The sequence below is a fragment of the Panulirus ornatus genome, chromosome 11 (assembly GCF_036320965.1).
Source record: "Panulirus ornatus isolate Po-2019 chromosome 11, ASM3632096v1, whole genome shotgun sequence".
NCBI lineage: Eukaryota > Metazoa > Arthropoda > Malacostraca > Decapoda > Palinuridae > Panulirus > Panulirus ornatus.
The window spans coordinates 14,255,129-14,282,040 of record NC_092234.1 but is presented as its reverse complement, the minus strand read 5'-3'; the positions used below and the strand labels follow the sequence as shown (position 1 = coordinate 14,282,040).

General features: G+C 38.0%; 2 protein-coding genes across 2 annotated transcripts in view; one reads left to right on the top strand and one right to left on the bottom strand.

The window, feature by feature from the left end:
• Positions 1–2,272: 2,272 nt before the first annotated feature.
• On the bottom strand, positions 2,273–26,827 carry LOC139751291 (oxidoreductase NAD-binding domain-containing protein 1-like). Its single transcript, XM_071666617.1, has 6 exons — positions 26,623–26,827; positions 17,028–17,243; positions 13,599–13,740; positions 8,564–8,806; positions 7,278–7,371; positions 2,273–5,711 (listed from the first exon to the last, which is right to left on the bottom strand). Exons 1-6 carry the CDS (start codon positions 26,694–26,696, stop codon positions 5,545–5,547), a joined length of 936 nt encoding a protein of 311 aa, XP_071522718.1. The 5' UTR covers positions 26,697–26,827; the 3' UTR covers positions 2,273–5,544.
• Positions 26,010–26,912, top strand: part of LOC139751290 (uncharacterized) — a 126,096-nt gene continuing 125,193 nt past the window's right edge. Inside the window, exon 1 of the mRNA XM_071666613.1 lies at positions 26,010–26,131. The gene's annotated coding sequence lies outside the window, so the exon portion shown is untranslated. The remainder of the gene's footprint in view (positions 26,132–26,912) is intronic.

Below are 26,912 nucleotides of genomic sequence, written 5' to 3'. Positions count from 1 at the left end.
GCTTGAATACATGGTCATTTAATTTTCGGAGGTTTGCGGATTTCAATCTGTATTATTTTTTCCAACATTTTCCTTCATGGTATATTGAAGAGGTGATGGTTTATATCATTAGCAAAGATGAATAAACATTGGATGTGGGTAGAAAAGATACCATTGTATGCAAGGGATACATTAAGCAAAGAAGTATTGATGAGTGTGTGTTGAAGTTTTTAAGTATTGTTAATAAGAAATTTGAATGTAAAGGCTAGATAATGGAGGGTGAGCATTTTTAACCCTACTCTACACAACTGATCTTAAGGGTTTCTCTCCAGCATGCAAAAATAGAAAATTTTCAAATACCTCTTAATCCTATTTCATAAGTGAAAATCCTCCTCCTCCTCACTTCTTCAAAATTTCCTGTGCCAGATGTGTGTGTGTCTATGTACAAAGAACGTGGGGCTAATAAGCAGTGAGCATTCAGTGTCTTCATTACAGTAGGTGTACTGTGATCATAAGGGATATTCGACATCATAATACACTACATGCATATTACTAAGCTTATGAGCTCATCGGCATCCCAATTTGGGATCATCTTTCTGCAAGTTCTCAAAAAAAGTTAAAAAAGAGAGAAAAGACCCATGAGAACACTGATGCCCCCCCCCCCCCCCCCACACACACACACACACTTCAAAGTGGAGGCCTGATGAGGTTATCAGTTCCCAGAGTCTGTGCTGGCTCTTGAAGCCACTGAGAAGACAGCTGACATTGTGGTACAGGAAGGCGAGCAAATACTATGGTGGAAGGACTTAAGAAAGTGTGAAGGGGATGGAGCATGCAAGGGAGGTGCTCGTCATTAAAAACATCCTGCATATATGTCATCAAACCCCCCCCAATCATACAAACACACATACACAGGGTATTCCTTAGGTAAATGAGGTATTGAAGACATACAATGTAATATCTATCTATTTTACTAAATATAATTCCAATATTTACTATATACATAATTACGAGGCAAACATATCCTTTACCTGAGACAATCACTACAAAAGAGAAAGGATGCTGAGAAGAAAATATCTAACATAAAAAAATATCTAAAGTACATAGTATGTTATTACAGAGTAATTTTCAGTGAGTATACTAAACCAAGTTTCCTGGCTGAGTGGGCTAGCATCCATTAAGGAAATAACAGAATCTGTTAATCTAGCATCGGGGATGCCAGAATGATACATATTGCATAAACCGTACAAGGTGACAGCTGGACGGAAGCTTGCATGTTAAGTGTGTGTGTGTGTGTGTGATGAGATGACAGTGTTATACTTGCTGTTTATTATCCACATTTTGTTATAATGCTTTTCTCATTTGGTATGAGACTTTCTCTTATGTTCTTTCTCATTTCTCACATCAACATAATTGTGTTAAATTCTTCTGATTGCAACACATAAATTACTGCCATAATAACTGGTAATGCAATTCCCTACCTGAGCACAGCTTTAGTTTGCCGAGCTTAACATTTCTGATTGCTCAAAGTCCTTGGGAAAGTTTTTGTGTGTTATGAATGGACTTCAGTGAGTTTACTTAAACACAAAAAGCAGAAGCCCTTCAAATCTTTGAGTCACTCTGGGTAGCTTACATAATAAAATCTAATTCACAGCAATGCATAAACAGGTGTTGGCTTTAGCCAAGTACCTATTGTGAAATGATGTGTCCTCTATCTAATGTACTCTGGAAGCCCATAGGATGGGGGTCACAAGGTAAACAAAATGTATCATCAAACATCCACTCCAGTCCTGAGGTAATGAAAGTGTGAAGCATAACCTGGCATAGTCTCTGCAAGCCTACTGGTCATTGGATTATATGCTGAACATGTATTATCTTACCACGATAACACTACCTGGCCATGATGATACATGTCATGCTTGATCCTGCGTGATATCTGGAATTTACTTCATAAACTGTGTGGAGATAATGACCTAATTGTGTGAAATAATCATCTAATGCTATTATTTTTGAAACCCTATAAGGTGATTTTAGATTTGACTCCCCATATGATGGGATCTATGTTTTAATGGGTCTATGGTCTTTAACCATGGACCAATGAAATCCTTAGCAAAGCAGATCATACTGATAATGTGTGACTTCTTTATGATACAAAGAACATTTATTAATATGTGACTCCCATATTATACATAACTCAGCAGCTAAAAGCACAAGCTTTTCATCCTAACAATCCAAGGATCACTTATAATTCAGTATTTGTATTAACTAAGGAAAATCAATAATTGGTAACCATCCTAATACACTTTTAATGCTGTGTCAGTATCTGAATAACTCTCATGACTTTTTGATGAAGCGATGATACATGGTTCAAAGAATGATGACCTTCACACCCAATACATTTGAATGTCTTGAGTCTTCCAACTCTTCAGTATCTTTTTTAATTACAATACCAATATCTAAATAAAATAACCTAATAACATTTAAACTATCAACATCATAAAGTATATAAAGTTTATGTGTATGGCAATTAATCCATTACAGTAAAGTCCAATCAAAGTAATTCATTTTCATACTTCACTTTCTTTTCAAAAAGTACAGTGATAAATTTTAAGCACCTGATCAAAGCACTATAAACTAGAATGAAGCTAATGATATACATATTTTTTATAAGTGTTCACCATTTCCTGCATTAGTGAAGTAGCACCAGAAACATACAAAGAAATGGCCTCATTCACACACATTTACTCCCTAGCTGTCATGTATAATGCACTCTAATCAAAACCCCCTATATGTAACTAGTTCACAAATATCTTTCTATGGTTTCCCCCAAATGTTACAAATGCCCCTTGACAACATGTTGTCCAGCTGTACACAACATCTCTCCAATTTGCCCTATTACTTGCACGCCTTGCACCCTCCTACATGTTCAGGTCCTGAGCCTTCACAGCATCTTTCACTTCACTCTACCCTTCCACCTACACCCTATTTTCAGTCTTCCTTTAACTTTTGCCACGTATGCCATATAAGTCATCCTTTCCACACTCATTCTCTCCATTTATCTCAGCCATTTCAGCACACTCTCTTCAGGTCTTTCATACCCCTCTCATTGCTGCACCTTTCTCTTACCCTACCATATTTATTCAATCTACTCTCCTAAAATATATATTCTCCTCAAACATTTCTAACACCTTACCTTATTCGTTACAGCACCAGTAAAACAACTATACATTCAAGCAAACCCATCTTTGCCAAAAAAAACACTGACCTCTCTTTCCACACATTCCTCAGTGCACCCACGACTTGCCCATTTATCCACCCTATGATATACTTCAGCTCCAATGGTTCCATTCATTGCAATATCTACTCCAAGGTATCTAAAACACCACATCTTCCAAGTTCTCATTCAGACTCACACTCCAGATAACCTGTATCTTTTCAGTGCTAAATCTACTAACCTGTTTTTATTTACATATACTCACAACTTTCTTCTTTAAAACACTCTCCTAAACTCAGACACCAGCTTCTGCAGTTTCTCACTTGAAACTGCCACCGGTGTTATACCGTCAACATGCAACAATGGACTCAACTCCCAGGCATCCCCATCCCCAAAAGACTGCATAGCTGCTCCCACCTCTAAAACCCTTACATTCACCTCCCTCACCACCCCATTCATAAAAAGATTATCAAACACCTTTTCTGCAGACCCACCTTCATCTGGAGCCACTCACCTACCTTCAACTGGAACAACTCACCTTCCTCTCTACCTACTTGCTCACACTCGTTTCTCTCTTGATAAAAACTCCTCACTGCTTCTGATAAATTTCTTTGCACACCAAGTATTTGTAGTATTTTCTGCAGAGCATCTCTGTCAATCCAATCATATGCTTTCTCCAGAGCCATAAATCTACAGACAAAGTTCTCCCCAGTCTAACGCTCCATGCATGCCACCAACCTCTCTTACGTACAACTTACCAGGTACTATCAACAAACATATGCCTCAGTAATCCAAACTCTCACCTTTATCTCCCTTGTATTTAAATAGTGGCACTATTACAGGCATTCCACTAATCCCCAAGCACCTCACTATGATCCATATACACATTAACAATCCTATTTAACCAACCAACACAGTCACCTCCATTCTTATGAAATTCACCTGTAATACCATCCATTCCAACCACATTTCATCCTAAGTAAGGCTTTCACCACCTCTTCTCTTTTCAGTAAACCACTTGTCATGACTCATTTCACATACCTCCCCAACCCAAACACCCTACATCTGCCATCATATCATCAAACACATTCAAAAATCTTTCAAAGTACTCACTCCCTCACCTCTTCATCTCACCTGCCCTATCTGTCCCCTTCATCAATGTTCCCATTTGTTCCCTTGTTTTTCTTTCACTAATAACCGAACACTTTTGATTAAATGTCCCTATGTCTCCTTTCAAAGGGATCCTGCAGCTTCAAGGCAGCACTACAATCAGTAGCAGAGAAATGATGGACACCTTTGGAGTGAGAAGTTCTTCAAGAAGACTGTCTCATTTTCACCCTATAACACTGATACAACCTTGCCATAGGTTTTTTCTTTTTACTAGCATCATAACCACAAGGATACGATGATAAGATATTGAAAAAGTCATTAGCCACCAGATTAAATTAACAAATATCATCCCATCATGAACATGTCACCAACATAACTGAGAAAGTGCTTTTTTATAATTAGATCTAAATTACACAATCATCTGTAGTCTTCATTAGACCTTTCAGAGGTAATGTCCTAAATCAAGGCAAATGCAGCAGGGTGCTACAGTCCTTCGTTAAGGTAACTGCTTGTGACCATGGTGGGTGGTTGTAGGCCTTATTTAGGGACATGCCACTTTTGTAATGGTCATCCCACCAGTAGCAACCACTGCCATGCTCCTGCTACATCCTTACTGCACCCACAGCCACACTGCACCCACTCAGCTCATATTTAGAAATGGCCAGTCCTGTAAGTACTGTCTTTCGAAACAATGCAAGCTTAAATCATACGAAAAATATAACATTTTTTTGTACTTATGTAAATAATAAAATGTTATGAAATATTTATTGTGCCTATGACAATGAAGTGTTCTTCCTAAACTAAGAACAGTCAAGTCTCAATTCATGAAACAATATTTGTTTCCAAAATTTTGTGTATCTTTTCATTAAAAGATTAACTTTTATGTGTTGGGAGAAGGCACAAAACTAACTGTGGACCAAAAAGATTAAATGATTAAAATCTAGGTCAATACTTCTTAGGAAGCTGCTTTATCGTAAAAGAGTAATTCAGGGTTTTCACTGCACATAGCTAACACACACTTGAATAGATAAGAAATATACTCCCTTTGTAAGAGAGAATGGAAATTGTTCTCTCTTTTATTGTTCTTACTAATTACAAAATATACAGTTTATTATGTACAAACGTATCTATACAATTCATAAGTTAAACAGAAAACACTTGAATTAAATCTGTTGAACTTTATAGCATAGTCTTTGAATCCACCAAGACAGAAAAGATATAATGAAAGAACACACTAAAAATCACCACCACTTTTCGTAAAGGACTTGATTTTGTAACAAACCACAGGCTAAAAGATGATCATTGATTTCTTCAATCATAGGCGGTGGTCCACACACGAAAGTTTTCAAAGATGATGTGTCCAAAGACTCAAGGGCAGACTTCAGAGTTTCTTGTGTTATACGGCCATCTGTTCACAAAATGAGTGAATAACTTAGTATAAACCAAACACTGGGAGCTGCAAAATTATTTTTCTCTATAAAAAAGAACGAATTTTGCTCCTTTTTATTACTAATTACAATCTATAAATGATTAGTGCTGTTGGCTGAGTAATACAGAATGATTCCCCCTTTTTCCTATATCCCTTAAGCAATGGGTATAGGGACCCCTTACATCTTGCTGAAACTTTTACTTCTTGCGCATTTGGCTTAATGTGCAAGAAGTACACCATCCACCATCACATAAAACAGGTGTGCAAGTCTGAGTAAATGAAGAGAGTGTGGGAAAGAACAAAGAAGAATGTGGTCTGCCTGTGCCATTTGCATTAAGGTACAATCATTGTACTGAGATTATATAGAAAGCCTCTTCACTATCTACTGTGTCAGCTAGATTTTAAAAATGTTTACAACTGCTATATACTTTCTCTTTAGTAGAATAAAATTTTCCACAATGTTTTAGCTAGATATCATTTCTTTCACAGAATGGTATCTTCCTTTGTCGGTATAACAGTAAAATTTTCCATTGTTCACATTATTGTGGACCTAACCAGTTTTTACAAATGACAACAAATTCCCGGCAATGTTTTGCTTTCAAATGGAGTGTTACTAAGGTCATTCATGTTAAATCATAGCACTCTGACCTTATCTTTTGTGGCCATCCTACCAATTGTGCAATTTACTGTACTGCCTCAAAACATTATTACAAAGAATGTTTAATTTTAAAAGTTCAAAGGATTTTCAAAAATACTATATTAACAATATTTATTTTGATACCTCGCCAATGTGGATAAAGGCCATCAGGTAAGAAAAAAAGATTATTTTCATTTCAAAATATGTTCAATGGTCTTCCTAAAATACTGTACTAACAATAGTCATTTTGATATTTAAAGGACTATAATTCAATTATATCTCATGAGATATATACTACTGAATTGTAACCCGACTCCACCTGTTTGAGGTTATACTGAAAGTGAATAGACACCTTCAGGAGACTGTATCATCACTTGTTGATGAAAAGGAACACAGCACCAAGACAAATAAGAAACATGCATGGAGAGTACAAAAACATTAAAAAAAATAACTAGATTCATAGATGAAGTTAATCCCTGATGAACTTCAGACAGACAACTACAAGAGGAGAGTTGTGGCTGAGAAAAACAATATCACTAAACAACAAAGACACACAGAGGAAGTTTCATGCCAGTCCTAACACTCTGCCTAGCACAATCCCATCATAGGTACTCGTAATTTAACAAAAATAATGGAAAAAAAGTTTATCCAACTTCAAAGCTAGTCACAAAGCCAGAGTCACAGGCAAAGGATTCTCCTTCACAATCTTCAGGTTCTACAATGGAGACCTCCAAGAAGCATGTTTTCTCCAGCTCTTTTCAGTTACATCTTACATGACCTCCTGTAACCTCTTGCTAACTACAGCGTCAAAGTTCTCTCATGCAGATGCTTCACAATTATAATGACAACAAAAATGCAACATTGTTATGAAATCAAAACTGTATTGGAGTGCTATACAGGTTACTTACAAGTAATATGAGAAGATTTTGGTGGAGCTTCTCTTGTTATAAAATAGCTGATTTCAGTCTCTGGCATACTGGCTGAGATGAAATCTAACCGAGGCTGTAAGAAAAATACCAATGATTTACCATTCAACATGATGAAAATTCTTGACTAAACAATTAAGGAAGGAAGGAATAAAAGCTGTATGTACATATGTATGTAGAGTATACTTGCATATATATAAGTGCATGTGATCATCTATTGGTAATTACTTACTTGTAAGTACAAGGAAGGAGTTCTACACTCATGAAGCCCAGTCTCATGTACTTGCTCTACTATCATAACCTTTTCAGATTTGAGTTTCATCAGTTAGCATATTCCATTTATCTGGTACTCTGATACTCCATTTCACAATTTACATTCTCATTTTTTTTGTCTATGTGTAGTTTCCATGATTATATTTCCTATGCTCTTTTACATCCTCACTTATTACATCACATTCAAAGATTTCATAATCACTTTTTCCATATTGTGTATGATACCTAACATTCTCAATTTCCATATCAATACATGCAAAGATATAGTATGCTCATTGACAAGTTGACAGAGGAAATTTTCCAGTATACACGCTGAGATCTTTCAGTTTCTCTTTATACCTGAAATCCCTTATCATCAAAATTTCACCATCCCTGGGATGTGCATGTCTCACTTCTTGCTTTGTCATCAAGATTGTTCCTTCATTCTTATCTCTGAAAATTTTTTCTGATCCATAAAGATTCTTTGGAGGTTTATGAATTATCAACACCCCTATTAAATTCTTTCCTACTGTTATTCTCCTTATTGTGTAAAGTTTGAATGGTTCATCCAGTGATATTCTCTTAAACTTAATGCTCTCTTATTAAGAAAGTCAATCCCCTCCTTGTTATCATGCATCTCTAGATAAGTGGGGAACAAACCTTATCTTTTTAGTGAGCTTTGTCTCCACTACTCAAAAAACTACAGGATTACTTTCCCTATTTCTGTCCTTGATCTCAAACTCTTGTCATTTACTACTAATCCATTTGAATTTATACACTTTATTTTCAGTCCGACATTTTCAACCCTTAGAATAAGTGAACTTTCAGATGCAGTGACAGGGCAAAATTATTTTGCTCTCTAGCCTCTTTTGACATCTCATAACCTTTGACTTATGTCTGTATTCCTTACCCTTTTTCAACTTTCCCATGACTGTGGGTGTTTGTGTATATATCAAGAACTTACAGCTTTCAACTCATATATAAGCTCAATTCATATTTGGTTGCACAATACTTACTTTATAAAGTAATTCTTCATAAGTCTTGGCAGAATACATCAGCAAAATCCTCCCAGGACGGTATTCTTCTTTGTTCTCTTCATGAAGTTGGTGCAAACTACTTGCATGGAAGAACATGGACGCAAGAGGGTTTATACCAACACCACCAGCTATTAGCAGGAGGTCATGAGGCGGGTTACCAATCTCTGGAGCATAAAAGAAGTCTCCTCCAGCTCGGATTGCAACTTCAGATCCTATTTTGCACTGAAATATAAAAAATATCACACATAACTATCAGTTAAACTCATACACACACACACACATATATTTATATTTCATTTATTATAAATAATTGCTGCTTCCTGCATAAGCGAGGTAGCGCCAGGAAACAGACAAAGAATGGCCCATCCACTCATATCCACATATATATACATAAATGCCCACATACTCACACACACACACACTTTTCTTTCAAACTATTCACCATTTCCCGCGTTAGCGAGGTAGCATTAAGAACAGAGAACTGGGACTTTGAGGGAATATCCTCACCTAGCACCCTTCTCTGTTCCTTCTTTTGGAAATAAAAAAAAATAATGAGAGGGGAGGATTTCCAGCCCCCCGCTCCCTCCCCTTTTAGTCGCCTTCTACAACACGCAGGGAATACGTGGGAAGTATTCTTTCTCCCCTATCCCCAGGGATAACACACACACACACACACACATTATATATATATATATATATATATATATATATATATATATATATATATATATATATATATATATTTTTTTTTTTTTTCATACTATTTGCCATTTCCAGCGTCAGCGAGGTAGCGTTAAGAACAGAGGACTGGGCCTCTGAGGAAACATCCTCATCCAGCCCCCTTCTCTGTTCCTTCCTTTGGAAAAAAAAAAAAGAGAGAGGGGAGGATTTCCAGCCCCCCGCTCCCTTCCCTTTTAGTCGCCTTCTACGACACGCAGGGAATACGTGGGAAGTATTCTTTCTCCCCTATCCCCAGGGATATATATATATATATATATATATATATATATATATATATATATATATATATATATATATATGGTTTCAGAAGTGGTAGAGGATGTGTGGATCAGGTGTTTGCTTTGAAGAATGTATGTGAGAAATACTTAGAAAAGCAAATGGATTTGTATGTAGCATTTATGGATCTGGAGAAGGCATATGATAGAGTTGATAGAGATGCTCTGTGGAAGGTACTAAGAATATATGGTGTGGGAGGAAAGTTGTTAGAAGCAGTGAAAAGTTTTTATCGAGGATGTAAGGCATGTGTACGTGTAGGAAGAGAGGAAAGTGATTGGTTCTCAGTGAATGTAGGTTTGCGGCAGGGGTGTGTGATGTCTCCATGGTTGTTTAATTTGTTTATGGACGGGGTTGTTAGGGAGGTGAATGCAAGAGTTTTGGAAAGAGGGGAAAGTATGAAGTCTGTTGGGGATGAGAGAGCTTGGGAAGTGAGTCAGTTGTTGTTCGCTGATGATACAGCGCTGGTGGCTGATTCATGTGAAAAACTGCAGAAGCTGGTGACTGAGTTTGGTAAAGTGTGTGAAAGAAGAAAGTTAAGAGTAAATGTGAATAAGAGCAAGGTTATTAGGTACAGTAGGGTTGAGGGTCAAGTCAATTGGGAGGTAAGTTTGAATGGAGAAAAACTGGAGGAAGTAAAGTGTTTTAGATATCTGGGAGTGGATCTGGCAGCGGATGGAACCATGGAAGCGGAAGTGGATCATAGGGTGGGGGAGGGGGCGAAAATCCTGGGAGCCTTGAAGAATGTGTGGAAGTCGAGAACATTATCTCGGAAAGCAAAAATGGGTATGTTTGAAGGAATAATGGTTCCAACAATGTTGTATGGTTGCGAGGCGTGGGCTATGGATAGAGTTGTGCGCAGGAGGGTGGATGTGCTGGAAATGAGATGTTTGAGGACAATGTGTGGTGTGAGGTGGTTTGATCGAGTAAGTAACATAAAGGTAAGAGAGATGTGTGGAAATAAAAAGAGCGTGGTTGAGAGAGCAGAAGAGGGTGTTTTGAAATGGTTTGGGCACATGGAGAGAATGAGTGAGGAAAGATTGACCAAGAGGATATATGTGTCGGAGGTGGAGGGAACGAGGAGAAGTGGGAGACCAAATTGGAGGTGGAAAGATGGAGTGAAAAAGATTTTGTGTGATCGGGGCCTGAACATGCAGGAGGGTGAAAGGAGGGCAAGGAATAGAGTGAATTGGATCGATGTGGTATACTGGGCTTGACGTGCTGTCAGTGGATTGAATGAGGGCATGTGAAGCGTCTGGGGTAAACCATGGAAAGATGTGTAGGTATGTATATTTGCGTGTGTGGACGTATGTATATACATGTGTATGGGGGTGGGTTGGACCATTTCTTTCGTCTGTTTCCTTGCGCTACCTCGCAAACGCGGGAGACAGCAAAAAAAAAAAAAAAAAAAAAAATATATATATATATATATATATATATATATATATATATATATATATATTATCCCTGGGGATAGGGGATTAAGAGTACTTCCCACGTATTCCCTGCGTGTCGTAGAAGGCGACTAAAAGGGGAGGGAGCGGGGGGCTGGAAATCCTCCCCTCTCGGTTTTTTTTTTATTTTCCAAAAGAAGGAACAGAGAATTGGGCCAGGTGAGGGTATTCCCTCAAAGGCCCAGTCCTCTGTTCTTAACGCTACCTCGCTAATGCAGGGAAATGGCGAATAGTTTGAAAGAAAAAAAGAAAAATATATATATACACATAACATAGCATATGCTGGCAAAGCCAGAGAAATAGTATCCTTAATCTAGGATGCAGCATGTATAGTATGATTTGCAGACTCACTGACCCATTGAAGCATAGGTTACACCATACAGCCAATCACAATATTCTACCCATTTGATAATGGCTAACTTGCCTTTTATGGAAATGCTTCACTTACTCCTTGGTACATCCACATAGAGGCAACTGGCTAGGTATTTAGGAAAAAAAAAGTAAAAAAAAAAGGAAGCAGGTGATATCTAACACTATATCTCTGACACCAGTTCTCTTAGAACTCCCTCAAGGGGATGGCCATGGCAAAAGAGTCTCCACAACTGGTGAACTCCAGTGTCACTTTTTAGCCTTTAGTATCTCATCCTTAACAAGCAACTGACAGAGGGTAACCCTAATACAATATTTCCAGAAGCTCTTAGCTAACATTCCTATCGACTACTTCTACCTAGTGTGTCTACCTAATGTTCCAACCTGCTACATCTACCTAATTCTCCCAAATGAATGTTCCTACCTACTACTTCTACCTAATGCTCCTTCCAAGTGCCTCTGGCCGTTGCTCCTACCGTTTTGCCAAAAAGACATGGCTAGCATATAGTGCTCACAGCAGGAAAGTCTACAGTTACGAAGTATGAGCTAAGTGTTGTCAAGTATGTGTGACTAGGAAAGCCTGTATGTTTGTGGATGTTCATGGACAGAATGTCAGCAATCCACATGTGGGTCAGACAGAAAGAAAAAACAACTATCTGAGTGCAACTTGCATCCACTTCAGTGCTGGTTCATTATGCAGCCATCACTAACCCTACTGCCCAGGCGCATAGTACTGGTAATATACCTCCCTTGTTGGTGGCTTCCTATCTTTGATGGTATCTGAGAGCACAATGAGCTAACATGAGATGACACCACATGATAACTGATGTTGCCTGCTAGCTGCTCCGAGCTCTTCTCACAGTGCATCAGAATGTGCATGAAATGCATATCAATGCAGTTAAAATTGGAACAATATATATTTCTTCATATTTTTTGGCAAAGAAAAATATGAGCACATCATACATGCAATAAATAACCATAAAATTATGAAAAATAAAAGCCCATATCATAGTAATTCTTAAAAACTCACACAGGTAAGAAGTGGTCTCATAAAAAAATCAATGACCTTGAAAAAGTCTTTGAAAAATAATTCTGAAAATTCAAAATTTCTCCCATCAGCCCATTCACATATGTAACTGAATTGTGTATCTGAGAATAAACATCTGTGTATCATGAGGCTTGGTGTTCCTTGATTAATGTGTATCTGTGAATAAACATCTGTGTATCATGAGGTTCAGTGTTCTTTGATTAACCTACAAAATATGTACTCTGAGTCTTTGTACATCAAGGTTTGGGTATAATTCTATTCATTCACCCAACTTATGAAATTTAGCCCTTAAACTACAACAGTCATCAATTGACAGTGTATGGTTCACTGATATTATCAAATGATGATTTAATGGTTTTCACTCATCTGAATTCCAGCCTAATATTTGAATTCACCAATTATTCACAAACATCACCAAAATTCTTCTATCATACCTTAAATCATCCATTTGCATCATCATAAAAAAAGGTATATATCATGCAATTTCCCAACCTCACTCTCCAGGTAAAACATCAACTGATGAACACTGAGCTGCTTTTACTATAAAGAAAAATTTAGTCATATTTCTTTTACATTTTACCAAGGAAATTACTGTCATTATTACTGAATATGTAACAAGGTAATATAGTAATCACTGTTTTCATTTCAAGTATGTTTAGTGCAAAAGCACGTAAACTAGCAGAGGAAATGCAAATGTGCGGTAAAATTATTATATATACTGTAATCGATGCATGAAATGTGATTTAAGTTTATATTGTACTTAAACATACATATATAAATATATGTGAGAAAAAAGTATTGCACATGGCCACTCACCCACCTTAATGCAGTCCACTCAAATTCCTACAAAGCCAATAAGGAAGAACTTATGCCACTTTTTAAGGGGCTTTCTTTAATCATGGATAATCTATACATGATCCACAACAAAAATTTTCTATACTATTTTATCTTTTGCACACAGGAGAAAGTTCCTAAAGATGAAATGTACAATTTAAGCATTAAATGTATAACATTCCCTTTAAACGTGAATCAGGAAGAATTATTCCACTGATGGGATGGATATAAAATAAAAAATTACTTTAGTTAGGATCAGAGGAATTGCAGGAAAGGCAATTAAGTACAAAAGTACCTGATCATGCACCCAATATGCAGGAGGCCATCTGGAGAACTTGATACCGAGATCTATTGTTCCTGTGTGGGTCAGCTGACATGGACAAGAGTACATGGAAAAACCTCCCACTGTTTCTATGCCTGGAATGAACAGGTCTATCCTGAAAAGAATACATAATCATATTTCATATTGTAATGAAGTGATTTATGAAAACTTTTATCTATTACCATTTTGCAGTTCTTGTGGGGATGAGGATCAGAGGAAGTGGAGGTACCAAGTAAGGAAGAATGGAGAGATAAAAGGCTTAGCAAGCGAGAAGATGAGACAGAAAAATGTAGGGGAGAGTATGAAAGGAAGATAACTAAAAGCTTTAAGGGAAGTGCAGTGAATGCAGGAATGCAGTCATGTATGAATGAGGTGTTTAAAATATTTAGAGAAAAACTATCAAAGGATGTAAAATCAGCAGTTGGATACAAGGATGTGAGATACAGGAATAAAATGGGCAATGCATGGTAGACAAAAGAGATTAGAAATGCTGTGGAAGAGAAGAAAAAGGCTTATGGAATATTGCTTGATAGGAATGTGCCAGTGGAGGGTCAGCAAAAGAGAAGGGAAGAATACAAAATATGTTATCCAAATGTTATGGATCTAGAAAAAGCATATGACAGTTGAGTAGAATGCTTTGTGGGATGTGTTAGGGATATATGGTACTGGGGACAACTGCTGGATGGCGTGAAAGCTTTCTATAGAGGAGCAAAAGTGAGTGTAAGACTGGATAGAGCTGAACAAAAGTTTTGGGATACATGTAGGCGTAAGGAAGGACTGCGTGATGTCACAGTGGCTTTTTAATATACATATATATATATATATATATATATATATATATATATATATATATATATATATATATGGAGAGTGATATGAGAGATGAAAGAAAAGCTAAGGAATAGGGGTGCGGAGATGGTGTGTGGTGGCGATATGGTGGCTAGTGGCAAGCCTGTCTGCATATAATAATGTGCTGTTTGCTGAGTGAAGAGGAATTGCAGAGGGTTGTAAGTGTTTTTTTTTATGATGTGTGGAAGTGTAGGCGAATGAATGTATATGCAAGTAAAAGTAAAGTAATGGTGCTTGCAAGGAAACAGAGTGAAAGTATAGATTTTGTAAAACCATATAAAGTGAAAGAAGAAAGTGTACTAAATTGTCCTGTGGATATGGGGGGAAAAAGACTGGAAGAAGTGAGAGAATTTAAGTATCTAGGAACTGTCATAGGTAAGTGAAGTGATATGGATGGAAAGATAAAGGGGAAAGCAGTTCAGGGTAGAAGAGTCATAGGGTACTTTAACAGAAAAATGAAGGGTAGAGGTGTAAGTATGGAAGTGAAGGGAGGATTAAGGGACAGCATAGTCCTCCCAACTCTGACCTATGCAGCTGAAACATGAACATGGAATGAGTCACAGAGGTCAAGAATCCAGGCTGCGGAAATTAACTATATGAGAAGAGCATGTTGTGTGACTAGATAGAATGAAGAAATAAATGAAAGGGTGTATGAGAGATGTAGTATGGCAGGGAATGCAAAGGGAGTGAACTGTAGACTGGAATAATGGATGAAATGTAATACTTTGAGATGGTTTGGGCATGCGGAAAGAAAGCAAGAACGATAGTGGAAGACCACCCCTCGATGGGAGTTCCCAGAGGGAATGGGTGTCAGAGATATAAATACAAATAGACAGATATTACTATGTAAAGGCATGATGACCAACTTCATAAAAACAATCTGAACTTCTCTACTTCACAAAAAAAAATTTCTACATATATGAACACTGTGATAGGGCTTGATTAAGCATTAAATTGGATCTAAGCTGGCATTACATCTGGGAGTCCGTGGTCTATAATATATTACTATTACAAGAAAAATCATTGTAATGAAACATACTAATTACAAGAAAGGCACTATGAATGACTATCATTTTCTGCCCTAATTGCAACCATATGCAGTACCATAACTGTATTATCTCTTTACTTTGGAAAACGAGGAATATGAAACATGTTTCCCAGTCATATTAATTCAGTTATAATCAATTATTCTGAAAATTGTACAATAAACTTAACAAACTTCATAACATGTTAAAAGCTAGTACAGGCATATTTCCAATCTGAATTCCTTGGCATCAAGTGATGACGCATTTGAATTTTTTTCACAATATAGTTACTGATCTTTTTGATGGGGCTTTCTGGTCTCGAATGTTGTTTGTGTGTAACACAGGTATATATGTACAACACAAAAATTTAAAGAAGCATTTGTTTATCATAATCATCCAAAATTCTTCCTTATCATCACTTCCAACAAGTGTATTGTGAAGGAGATTAAGCTAAATTATAACACAGATGTGGAGCTAGGGTTTAAATGCTTGCTTTTTCCCCAACTGTGCAGAAGCCACAGAAATAACTGAGAAAAGCATAATCACTACCATCTCTGATTCAGACTTCAGCATCTCTTGTCCCAACTCAGTCTTATACATAACCCAACCAATCATACACCCATCAGAAACCAAACTCCCCACACAAACATAAGTCATACGTTCTTGTCTACACTCTAGTATCACCCACTGAATACTACAAACACGGATTCAACAAATTCCTGGACCCCTTCATGCCCACACTGCAACTTCCACGGTGAAAACAATGAACAATTACTGCTTATTGCTTTGCTTACCTCTGCATCACAATTAAGTAACCTCTACTCACCGCCCCCCCCCCAACCTCTAACAATTATAACACTGACAAAAAACATCTAACTGAAATAAGTTGACAAGCACTCAACACTCACCCTCCCAAATGAATCACAAATTCAAACCTACCAGACATACACCCATCACCAGCCACATTTCCCATACAAACATGAATCATACACATGGTCTATGGTTTGGTCATCAACCATCCTTCTAACACTAAAAACACTATTTCAACAAATCCCAAGACCCTTCATGCCTATAATGCAACTATCATAAAGGCACCGAGCACTCGGTGCTTAACTGCCTTGCACTCTCTGCATGTACACACACATGACTACATTTTAAGATCTTTGGTCCTATTGGGTGGACATGGCCGGCATCGTGGGCACTGTAGAAGCCTCATAAGAGACTCGGGAAGGAAATACGTGTCCATATACTTTTGCATAATCTGCCTGCATGTGTTACACCATCATCAGCAAGGTTGTATCATCATCAGTTAACAAGGTGGAACGTCTCATTAACGAACCTCTTGCACAACGGAAGTCATTTCCCTGCCTCTGATTGTACGTCACCTTCAAAGCTACAAGAATCCAACAAAAGGGGGTCCTGGGGTTATAAATAATAATAATAAGTACGACTGTATTGATAAAAAAAAACTAATGGCTGATTGAACACTGGTTACTTGTAACACCTTTTTTTTTTTTTTTTAATTTACCATTGTCCAGCTTTGAAACTGAAGATTGAATTATCCACTCTGAGTGTAAGGCCTCGCACTGTTGGAGACTCCGCCCTTATATCAGTTACTACTGCCTGTGCAACAACGGGGAAACGGGTATTCTTTGCAGTGATCTTCAGATGTTTGCCAGTCCCCTCCTCTCTCACTATAGGATTGATACTGGCATCTTCCTTGGGAGATGCGGTGGAGAAAAACCTGAAAATAATGAAGCAAATACTTTCACTAAGTACAATGACATGGCTAACCAACTCAAATTTTCCTGGATAGTAGCAACTTAACCATGCTGGTAATGCATGATGAAAAAAACTACCAAATTTAGCAAAAAGCATATTTCAATCTGATGTAATCAAGCAAAAGAATGGAACAATGATGAAAATATACAACTCCATCACGTAGTTATTGTTATTCACAAGTAATAGTAACGCAGTGATAAGATAAAGAGCACTGTCTGGGTCGGGGGTGTATATCTCAAATGACTGACAACACATACACTAGTGAACCTGCCAATATTCCCACTTCAATAAATAGAACGACTAAAAGGTGTTACAAAGAAGCTTTCTTGTGATTGAAATTTATTGGCAATAAGAATGATATCTACTTTGAGATGCATAAATACGTGAAAGAAAAAAAATGAACATTCTAACAAACTGTGGTATGCATGTAGTTACTGCACAGTATATGTGCCATTTAAATTCGTAATGAAACGTAAACAGGAAGGGGGAGGGAAAAGGTAGGGACAGACAGACGGTACAGTGTGACAAAGAGCGACAAGAACATGGACAGTGGAAAGAAATATGTCGAACGATGGGATATGAAATTCACTGGGCAAAATAAGAGAGAATGAAATATCTATTTCTTTTATCTTTTAATCACTCCAGACCAATTTCTATGAAAGAGCTCCTCTGTTACCCGGGACCTCTACCTAAAGGCCCCTGCAGCCCAAAGATGCAATGCTCCCGCGCATTGTAAAGTTAGCACGTGAAGTTCAATAATATATATATATATATATATATATATATATATATATATATATATATATATATATATATATATATAAGGACGAAAGAAGACATGAAACAACTATTACAATGACTCGTGTCTGTGTGCACGTTTACACTTATGTACACTCTCGAATTATTTTTCATATGATTTACTGTAAATCATTATCAAACAATAATCAAGACTTTGAAACTAAGCAAAAGTATGACATTTATATATAGTGGAAAACGAGATCGCTTTCCTCACGAATTTGGTAACCACTGGACACTTACAGCGTGGTAAGTGCCTGACGTGGTAATTATTATAATTTACATACGTACATTCACGTTACACTCACGGTTTACTTAATTTCCAACAAAAGGGAGAGAAAATATATATAAAACAGTTGTTCATGAACTACACACAAAAAAAAAATCATAAAGGAACTTTCTAAAAATCAAGAATTATCATTACAATTAAAGAGGAGATCGCTTTTCCTCACGACTACGTCAGTCTCGTTCAGCCAGTAAGACAACGTGAGATTTGTCTCTTAGTGACTCATTGTTGTATGTACATTCAAGTTCTGGTTCATGTAACTGATAGCAAAATGTAAGCTAACAATATAAAAAAATTACATTAACTTTGAAATAGAAGTGAGAAGTTATTGCGTAATCGTACTATATTACTGATATGTAATATATCAAAGCCACCCAGCAATGCCTCAAACGTAAACTTTCTGGTTCAAATTACAAAAACCTTCACCCCAAATCAGAGTGAACAGTTCATCATGCAAATCACATTATATCAATAAATCAAATTTACTCAACAAAGTTACATACAAACAATAACAAATATTAAAATCTAATTTTAAAAAAAAATTGAATTTCAAAATTCTTTTAACTATTTTGATTTACCATATAACAGATTTGTTCTCAATAATTTTTAATACATTTATTTCTAGTCTTCAATTTCATTTTATTCCATAACATAATATAGTGGTGTATGTCACCTAACACCGTTACAAAATCTATAAGGAAATCCATCATAGCTTTCAGGATATTCCCAATAGTAATTGTAACCTAATCTCATGGGCGTAATAAATGAATCACCAACAACTTCATTCAAGCAAATGTCACAGAGCGAAGGCATAAAAAATACTATCAGAATTCTTTCATTCCATAAATTAGACTCACATGAGAGGACCATATCTTCGTCAACAGGGGAGTTGCAATTCAGAGCCACCAGCGCACTCAGACTGTCCCTAAAGCCAGTAACATTCTTCCTCTTCTCATAAGCCGATTTCAACCCATGATGGATATGGCATAAAGGTTAGCAGTAAATCTAAAGCATTGATGATTAACTCTTGTGGACAGCTTTTCATCCAGGATAACTACACTTAATTCTTTTTTTTTACTATGATACGACATCCAACCCGTATCCCTTTTACACAGCCATTGTAATGCTTATAAACACAATATCGTGCCATGGATATTTATTTATTCAAGCTAGGAACATCTATTTACGTTCCAAACCACTTCAAATAATTCTTCTTGCAATCCAACTTTACTTAAAGAAACCCTGTCTTAAATCCAAGGTGTTAAACCATGTTCATTCACGAGTGGAACACAGCACTCTATAACATCACATGACAAAATTTTTATTACTGTATTCCCAGCTGCTCCAATGACCTCTCCACAAGCTCTGAAAATAATTTGATAGTTTCAAATCAAAACATTAAGACAACAACCCTTAGAGATAGTTTACACAAACTCGATTTCAGACAACCTGAGAAACATCAGAATGAAATCTGATAAAAAAGTTATTTGGTCATTTCAACTTACGTATATATATATATATATATATATATATATATATATATATATATATATATATTTTTTTTTTTTTTTTCATACTATTCGCTATTTCCCGCGATAGCGAGGTAGCGTTAAGAACAGAGGACTGGGCCTTTGAGGGAATATCCTCACCTGGACCTCTTCTCTGTTCCTTCTTTTGAAAAAAAAAAAAAAAAAAAAAAAAAATCTTTTTCACTCCATCTTTCCACCTCCAATTTGGTCTCCCACTTCTCGTTCCCTCAACCTCCGACACATATATCCTCTTGGTCAATCTTTCCTCACTCATTCTCTCCATGCGCCCCAAACCATTTCAAAACACCCTCTTCTGCTCTCTCAACCACGCTCTTTTTATTTCCACACATCTCTCTTCCCCTTACGTTACTCACTCGATCAAACCACCTCACACCACACATTGTCCTCAAACATCTCATTTCCAGCACATCCATCCTCCTGTGCACAACTCTATCCATAGTCCACGCCTCGCAACCATACAACATTGTTGGAACCACTATTCCTTCAAACATACCCATTTTTGCTTTCCAAGATAATGTTCTCGACTTCCACACATTCTTCAAGGCCCCCAGAATTTTCGCCCCCTCCCCCACCCTATGATCCACTTCCGCTTCCATGGTTCCATCCGCTGCCAGATCCACTCCCAGATATCTAAAACACTTCACTTCCTCCAGTTTTTCTCCATTCAAACTCACCTCCCAATTGACTTGACCCTCAACCCTACTGTACCTAATAACCTTGCTCTTATTCACATTTACTCTTAACTTTCTTCTTTCACACACTTTACCAAACTCAGTCACCAGCTTCTGCAGTTTCTCACATGAATCAGCCACCAGCGCTGTATCATCAGCGAACAACAACTGACTCACTTCCCAAGCTCTCTCATCCCCAACAGACTTCATACTTGCCCCTCTTTCCAAAACTCTTGCATTCACCTCCCTAACAACCCCATCCATAAACAAATTAAACAACCATGGAGACATCACACACCCCTGCCGCAAACCTACATTCACTGAGAACCAATCACTTTCCTCTCTTCCTACACGTACACATGCCTTACATCCTCGATAAAAACTTTTCACTGCTTCTAACAACTTGCCTCCCACACCATATATTCTTAATACCTTCCACAGAGCATCTCTATCAACTCTATCATATGCCTTCTACAATCCATAAATGCTACATACAAATCCATTTGCTTTTCTAAGTATTTCTCACATACATTCTTCAAAGCAAACACCTGATCCACACATCCTCTACCACTTCTGAAACCACACTGCTCTTCCCCAATCTGATGCTCTGTACATGCCTTCACCCTCTCAATCAATACCCTCCCATATAATTTGTCAGGAATACTCAACAAACTTATACCTCTGTAATTTGAGCACTCACTCTTATCCCCTTTGCCTTTGTACAACGGCACTATGCATGCATTCCGCCAATCCTCAGGCACCTCACCATGAGTCATACATACATTAAATAACCTTACCAACCAGTCAACAATACAGTCACCCCCTTTTTTAATAAATTCCACTGCAATACCATCCAAACCTGCTGCCTTGCCGGCTTTCATCTTCCGCAAAGCTTTTACTACCTCTTCTCTGTTTACCAAATCATTTTCCCTAACCCTCTCACTTTGCACACCACCTCGACCAAAACACCCTATATCTGCCACTCTATCATCAAACACATTCAACAAACCTTCAAAATACTCACTCCACCTCCTTCTCACATCACCACTACTTGTTATCACCTCCCCATTTGCACCCTTCACTGAAGTTCCCATATATATATATATATATATTTTTTTTTTCATACTATTCGCCACTTCCCGCGACAGCGAGGTAGCGTCAAGAACAGAGGACTGGGCCCCCAAGGAAATATCCCCACCTGGACCTCTTCTCTGTTCCTTCCTATATATAGGAAGAGAGGAAAGTGATTGGTTCTCAGTGAATGTAGGTTTGCGGCAGGGGTGTGTGATGTCTCCATGGTTGTTTAATTTGTTTATGGATGGGGTTGTAAAGGAGGTAAATGCAAGAGTCCTGGAAAGAGGGGCAAGTATGAAGTCTGTTGGGGATGAGAGAGCTTGGGAAGTGAGTCAATTGTTGTTCGCTGATGATACAGCGCTGGTGGCTGATTCATGTGAGAAACTGCAGAAGCTGGTGACTGAGTTTGGTAAAGTGTGTGGAAGAAGAAAGTTGAGAGTAAATGTGAATAAGAGCAAGGTTATTAGGTACAGTAGGGGTGAGGGTCAAGTCAATTGGGAGGTGAGTTTGAATGGAGAAAAACTGGAGGAAGTGAAGTGTTTTAGGTATCTGGGAGTGGATCTGTCAGCGGATGGAACCATGGTAGCGGAAGTGGATCATAGGGTGGGGGAGGGGGCGAAAATTTTGGGAGCCTTGAAAAATGTGTGGAAGTCGAGAACATTATCTCGGAAAGCAAAAATGGGTATGTTTGAGGGAATAGTGGTTCCAACAATGCTGTATGGTTGCGAGGCGTGGGCTATGGATAGAGATGTGCGCAGGAGGATGGATGTGCTGGAAATGAGATGTTTGAGGACAATATGTGGTGTGAGGTGGTTTGATCGAGTAAGTAACGTAAGGGTAAGAGAGATGTGTGGAAATAAAAAGAGCGTGGTTGAGAGAGCAGAAGAGGGTGTTTTGAAATGGTTTGGGCACATGGAGAGAATGAGTGAGGAGAGATTGACCAAGAGGATATATGTGTCGGAGGTGGAGGGAACGAGGAGAAGAGGGAGACCAAATTGGAGGTGGAAAGATGGAGTGAAAAAGATTTTGTGTGATCGGGGCCTGAACATGCAGGAGGGTGAAAGGAGGGCAAGAAATAGAGTGAATTGGAGTCATGTGGTATACAGGGGTTGACGTGCTGTCAGTGGATTGAAGCAAGGCATGTGAAGCGTCTGGGGTAAACCATGGAAAGCTGTGTAGGTATGTATATTTGCGTGTGTGGACGTGTGTATGTACATGTGTATGGGGGGGGGGGGTTGGGCCATTTCTTTCGTCTGTTTCCTTGCGCTACCTCGCAAACGCGGGAGACAGCGACAAAGTATAAAAAAAAAAAAAAAAAAAAAAAAAAAAATATATATATATATATATATATATATATATATATATATATATATATATATATATATATATATATATATATATATCTTTCTTCTTTCATACTATTCGCAATTTCCCGCATTAGTGAGGTAGCGTTAAGAACAGAGGACTGGGCCTTTGAGGGAATATCATCACCTGGCCCCCTTCTCTGTTCCTTCTTTGGAAAATTAAAAAAAAAACGAGAGGGGAGGATTTGCCGCCCCCCGCTCCCTCCCCTTTTAGTCGCCTTCTATGACACGCAGGGAATATGTGGGAAGTATTCTTAATCCCCTATCCCCAGGGATATATATATATATATATATATATATATATATATATATATATATATATATATATATATATATCTTTTCTTTCTTTCATACTATTCGCCATTTCCCGCATTAGCGAGGTAGCGTTGAGAACAGAGGACTGGGCCCTTGAGGGAATATCCTCACCTGGGCCCCTTCTCTGTTCCCTCTTTTGGAAAATTAAAAAAAAAAAAAAGTGAGAGGGGAGGATTTCCAGCCCCCCGCTCCCTCCCCTTTTAGTCGCCTTCTACGACACGCAGGGAATACGTGGGAAGTATTCTTTCTCCCCTATCCCCAGGGATAATATATATATATATATATATATATATATATATATATATATATATATATATATATATATATTACGAAAGAGGGGCAAGTATGCAGTCTGTTGTGGATGAGAGGGTTTGGGAAGTGAGTCAGTTGTTCGCTGATGATACAGCGCTGGTGGCTGATTCGGGTGAGAAACTCTAGAAGCTGGTGACTGAGTTTGGTAAAGTGTGTGAAAGACAAAAGGTGAGAGTAAATGTGAATAAGAGCAAGGTCATTAAGTTCAGTAGGGATGAGGGACAAGTAAATTGGGAGGTAAGTTTGAATGGAAAAAACTGGGAATGAAAGGTTTTAGATATCTGGGAGTGGATTTGGCAGCGGAAGCGAGGTAGCGCAAGGAAACAGACGAAAGAATGGCCCAACCCACCAACATATACATGTATACACATATACATGTATACACACGCAAAGGTAACGCTAAGAAAAGACAACAAAGACACACTCAGTCTCTAGCTGTCATGTGTAATGCACCGAAACCACAGCTCCCTTTCCACATCCAGGCCCCACAAAACTGTCCATGGTTAACCATAGACACTTCACATGCCCTGTTTCAAACCACTGACAGCACTTCGACCCCGGCATACCACATCGTTCCAATTCACTCTATTCCTTGCATGCCTTTCACCCTCCTGTATGTTCAGGCCCCGATCGCTCAAAATCTTTTTCATTCCATCTTTCCACCTCCAATTTGGTCTCCCACTTCTCCTTGTTCCCTCCACCTCCGACACATATATCCTCTTGGTCAATCTTTCCTCACTCATTCTCTCCATGTGCCCAAACCATTTCAAAACACCCTCTTCTGCTCTCTCAACCACTCAGAAATACTCATTATTTCCAAACATTTATCTTACCTTTACATTACTTACCCAATGGAACCACCTCAAACCACATATTGTCCTGAAACATATATCATTGTTGGAACTAATGTTCCTTCAAACATATCCAATTTTGCTCTCTGAGATAACATTCTCCCCTTCTACACATTCTCCATCGCTCCCAGAAACTTCACCCCTCCCCAATCCTGTGACTCACTCCCGCTTCCATGGTTTCATCCACTGCTAAGTTCACACCCATATATCTAAAACACTTCACTTCCTCCAATTTTTCTCCATTCAGACTACCATTCCAATTAGCTTGTCCCTCAACCCTCCTGAACCTAATAACTTTGCTTTGGTTGAGAGAGCAGAAGAGGGTGTGTTGAAATGGTTTGGACATATGGAGACAATGAGTGAGGAAAGATTGACAAAGAGGATATATGTGTCAGAAGTGGAGGGAACAAGGTTAAGCGGGAGACCAAATTGGAGGTGGAAGGATGGAGTGAAAAAGATTTTTTGAGTGATTGGGGCCAAAACATACAGGAGGGTGTGAGGTGTGCAAGGAACAGAGTGAACTTGAATGATGTAGTATACTGCGGTCAACTCTCCCCAGCCTAACAACACAAGTCTCACTAATGCTCTGGATGTTACCCACCATTACGTAGATGAAAGAGTCCCAGTGCTGCAAAGGATCTCTTTCAAAAGGCTCCTATAGTACAAGGCTTTCAACAGCAGGAAAAAGTGAACTACTTTAGAGTGCAAAGTTCTTAATTGAAACTATTCCCAATGATATAGCCTCACCAAAGAAGGCTCTTCTCGTAACCTCAAGCAGGCGGAATCTGGCAAGACACTTGTTACCCAAGATGTTTTGTCTCTATGTGCTGATTATGCAACTATCCTCAAAATAAGTCCTGACTACAATGTGCTACCATGGTAAACTGGACAGCTGTATATGTTACAGTGAACTAATGCAATGCATGTGTTGATACCTAAATTTCATAAGTCTGATGAGTGCATGACGATGGTTTTGTAATCCATAGCAATTGGTGGTAGAATGTGGAAATATCCAGCTCTCCCTTATCTTAAGCTCTAATATGATTAGGTAAATAGTAACCATCATGACCTCCCAGTTCTGTGATATCTGTAATACCTCAATTGCAAATTTTCAGTTGAGAGGCTGCTTAAATCCAATAAAACATTATCTATCTATTGTATACTTTCGGGCAAGTGGCTACCTACATCTAATGAACCATTAATAATATACTTATTTATTCATATTTTTCAGATGGGGAGTACAGTTTTATATGTCAGATATAATGACAAATACATATTCAGGAAGTTATATGTTAGATATAATGACAAATACAGTCAGAAACTTAAATCAAATTTTGCACAAACAAAGACTAAGTGAAGATGGGAACATTACACAGCTAGCAACGAGTCCATAATGTCACCTTCAAGGACATCATGTCCATCTTTGGTCCAGCAGTGAAGTGAACAGCTCTGGAAAGGTTACGACAAATGTGGTGGTAATATCCATGCCGTGCCAGATAAGGAATAGCTGTTACAGTTCTAAGGAAGAATATTATGAATTTCTCAGCATACCACACCATACCCAAGTCAGCATCAAGTTGATATGAGTGATTACAGAGAGAATTATCATATGCTGACTTCGAGTACATACAGGTTTGTTGACGAAATGACTTAAAGAGCCACTGGCGCCGACCAGTCGGCAAAATACTGCCTGAATAAATAGTGATGACAAGTTGGAACAATAGTTTGATCTATCTATGCAGACTAATGGACAACACAGCGTTTGACTCCGGATCAACTAGTCAGCAAAATAAACTCTAGCTATATTTAAACCCTTCTACTGTCGCCATATTTCATATAGTTCATTACATGATAATGCCCTAAATCACTTTCAGTAACTGTCATTAAGCTATCTAATCACTCCACTAGCAATGAAGAATAAAACCACTCGATATCCAAGGCTAAAACCCCTAGCTTTTTTTTTGTCTGCAACATACACATTTACATGGGTCATACAGAAATGTTGTGGTGTGCTTTACGTAACTTATATTTACATTGAATTAGAGGAGAGGAACTCACCTCATAAATTATGGCAATTCTAATTACTATTTCTTACATAATAACATCACTTTCCAATTACTTACCGAGACATCAGATTTCTCTGGACGCCGAAACCTCTTCTCAGTAATTTTAGTCCCATTTTCATGTTTTCATGCATACTTATTCAAACCCTTGGAAGTTCACGAGGGAAATCACATTAGACGTACACTATGACGTCATCCATTGAACAATAACGTCGTCTGCAGTGGATGGGGAAATTAGCACAAGGAATAAACATTGTCGTCCACCAATCATAAGCCCCGTACGTCCCTCGGTTGCCCTGTGTAAATAATTGTAGAAATGAAAATACTACAACGTATCTTATTTTGTGAAT